This window comes from Orycteropus afer, unplaced genomic scaffold (assembly GCF_000298275.1).
Source record: "Orycteropus afer afer isolate SDZICR_OR568_19922 unplaced genomic scaffold, OryAfe1.0 scaffold00807, whole genome shotgun sequence".
Taxonomy (NCBI): Eukaryota; Metazoa; Chordata; class Mammalia; order Tubulidentata; family Orycteropodidae; genus Orycteropus; species Orycteropus afer.
In genome coordinates, this window is record NW_006922394.1 from 195506 (window position 1) to 198489 (window position 2984).

General features: G+C 55.2%; 1 protein-coding gene across 1 annotated transcript; it reads right to left on the reverse strand.

Annotated features, from left to right (window-relative positions):
- Positions 1–257: 257 nt before the first annotated feature.
- SLITRK2 (SLIT and NTRK like family member 2) lies at positions 258–2798 on the reverse strand. The gene has a single exon (XM_007957842.2). The coding sequence runs from the start codon at positions 2796–2798 to the stop codon at positions 258–260; it is 2541 nt and encodes an 846-aa protein (XP_007956033.1).
- Positions 2799–2984: the final 186 nt, after the last annotated feature.

A 2984-nucleotide genomic window follows, 5' to 3' on the forward strand; every position in this document is an offset into this window, starting at 1 on the left:
CACTGATGTTCAATGATGGCTCCTAAGAAGGGAGGGGGGGAGGAGAGGGCGAGGGGGTGGGGAGAGCAAGAGAAAGAGAGAAATAATTTAAAGGAAAACTTGCAACAGCGGAATCCTCGCTTCCCCCTGCCCCCAGCGTTTTCACAGGCCCCCCGTGAAGCTGGGAAAGACAGAACACAAACACAAAAGCCGAGGCGCCGCTTCCGACAGTTCACAGTAGCAGCCTTTGATGCCATAGGGTTGTAAATGATTTCCCTTCACAGCTGACTGATGGCAGTGCGTTTTTCCAGAACTTCCAGGTAGTCCGGTTCTGACTGCGGCTTAGCTTGCAGTAAAGGGTGGTCGGGTTTTGACTGCCCTGCAAAGCACTTCCTGGGAGTTCCATATAAAACGGTTTTATTGATTCTGTCTAGGTTTTGGCGTCGAGATTCATAGGAAGGGGCGAACTGCCTCTTGGGTAAGGTACAAAAGTTATAGTGGACGAGGCCGGTGCTGGGGAGCTCCTTGGCGCGCTCGGCAATGTTCTGATAGAGCAGCTCGGGTTCGGTGGGCGCCGCCTGCTTGTCCAGCAACTCGGTGGCACTGATGGTGTAAGCCAGTGGGGCTGGCTCCTCTTTCTTCTCCTCCAGGTTGCTGTAGCTGAACTCTTGCAGGTTGCGGTAATAGGCCACTGGGTCCCCTTCCTTCTGCATGTAGATGGGGTTCTGGCACATCTGGCCCACGGGTGGGGGGATGTAGTTGTAGACGTGGCCGTCCGTTTTATCGTGAGTCTCCGAGTTGTAAGAGCCATACTGTAGCTGGAAGGAACTTACGTCTAAGTTGTTGGCACTCCTGGGAACATTTGGCACCCCCTTTCGGCGTTTCAGGACAAAGACGAATAAACCAGCGCCAAAACAGACGGATAAGATAAAGACAACCAGCAACCCTAAAATAAGGACGGAAAGTGGAACTTCCGTGTGGAGTTCCGGGTAGGAACTGGGAGACACACTCAGGGACCGAGGTGTGTCCGTGTGGTGGCTCATGGACAGAAGGCTGTCATCATCGGGTAGGCTGGGGCTGTCTGGACAAATGGCCTCCCTCCCCAGGAACTTCAGGATCTCCCCTGCGTGCTTAGCGGGCGACTCGCAGGTCACCTCGTTGATGATGACAGGGGAGCTGGCATGCTCAGTCCAGTCCTTTAGCCCCATAATGTCACAGGTGCAGTCCCACGGGTTCTCTTGCAGATCTATCTGGATAAAAGCGGGGAGCTGATCCAGAACCCCTTTGACAGGCAGGTGAGAGAAATGGTTGTTTCTCAGATTCAGCCTGGTGAGGGCCGTGCCCCCAAATATGTTATCAGGTAAGGACCGGAGCAAGTTGTTGTTCAGAAACAGCAGCTGTAGGTTAATCAAAGCATCGAAAGTAAGTGGCTTAATTTCTTTGATGACATTATACTCTAAATAGAGATACTGCAAGCTCTGCAGTCCATCAAACATGGCCGGATAGAGCACCTCAAGGTAATTGCCATTCAGATACAGTCTGCGTAAACTGGTCAGGTTTGTGAAGGCACCCTCCTGAATGACTGCAATCCTGTTGTTTCCTAAATGCAACAAATCCAAAGAACTGTATTCTAGGAGGTCAGTCTTATAGACAGTCTGGAGATAGTTCCCCGTCAGGTAGAGTTTCTTGGGACTCGTAGGTTTGGGCTGCAGGTCGGAGATATTTGTGAACTTCCTTTCTTGGCAGTTGACGTTCAGACCGTTGTCTGAGCTCTGGGAGGTGCAGACACAGCTACTGGGGCAGGTGAGGGGCACAGGGGACTTGGTCTGGTACACCATGATCGGGCCGAAGCTCTGCCTGTCCTTCGACACAGTGACCCGAGGAGTCGGACGGGTCCTCATCTTGGGTGGCCGGCTGGCTTTTGGAGGCCTGGTCGGGTTGAGAGCAGGGTTCACCGTAGGGGCCAGCCTTTGGACGTGGGTATCTGCGTGGTTGCCCCTCTGACCGGGGTCGCTGGCACTCTTTCTGGGGCAGAGGTCTTGCCTGGTCAGCTGGGTCACATCTTTCCCATGCAGTCTAAAGGGAGTCTCGCAGACAATCTCCCCGACGAAAACGGTGATGGTGTCCAGCCACGCCTTGAGGGGAAGCAAGTCACACGTGCAGTTCCACGGGTTCTCCTCCAGCTGGATCTCCATGATGCCTCCGATGTGCTCCAGGACGCCAGCGAAAGGCATGACTTTCAGCCTGTTGCCCCTCAGGTCTAAGTGGGTCAGCAGGACGAAGCGGAACACGTTGCTGGGCAGGGCCGGCAGCAGGTTGTCATTGAGGATAAGCACTTTGAGCCTGTGCAATTTGCTGAAGGCTCCGGCCTCGATGGCGCTGATGTAATTGTAGTCGGCCTGGAGGTACTCCAGGCTCTCCAGGCCCAGGAAGGTGTCCTCCCTCAGCACCTCCAGCTTGTTGTTGTTGAGGTGCAGTCTCTTGAGGGTTTTGAGGCCGCTGAAGGCCCCGGTTCGGATCTCCTGCAGCCCATTGTTCCCCAGGTGGAGGGTCACGGCATTGGAGTAGTTGACGAATTCGTTGGGGTACAGTCTGGTCAGCAGGTTCCCATTGAGGAAGAGCTGATAGATGCGGTACTGGGGGGGCTGGAGCAGGCTGACGGTTGTAAATCCTTTGTTTTCACAGTTAATATTCAGAACGTTCTCCTTTTCTTCACACAGGCAGCGGATCTTGCAAATGTCTTTGGCAGTTTTGCGACTCTCCGTCTGTAAGATCCCGGCCACGGTTAACACACTGAGGACCCAGACGCCGCTCAGCATCTTTGGGCACCGTCGGGCTCAGCTCTGGCACCTGCAGGCAAACCTTGTGGGGAGGGCGGCAGGGAGCGGGTGCGGGGAGAGAGACAGAAGGAAGGAGGCCCGATTAAAACTGCGGAGCCTGGAGGAGTGGGAGGCAGGGAGAGCGGTGGGCGACGCCCGGGCTGGGGCCGCGGCTGCCGAGCGGCG

Coding starts and splice junctions, on each gene's coding strand:
- SLITRK2 (XM_007957842.2), bottom strand. CDS start 2,798: ATGCTGAGCGGCGTCTGGGTCCTCAGTGTGTTAACCGTGGCCGGGATC.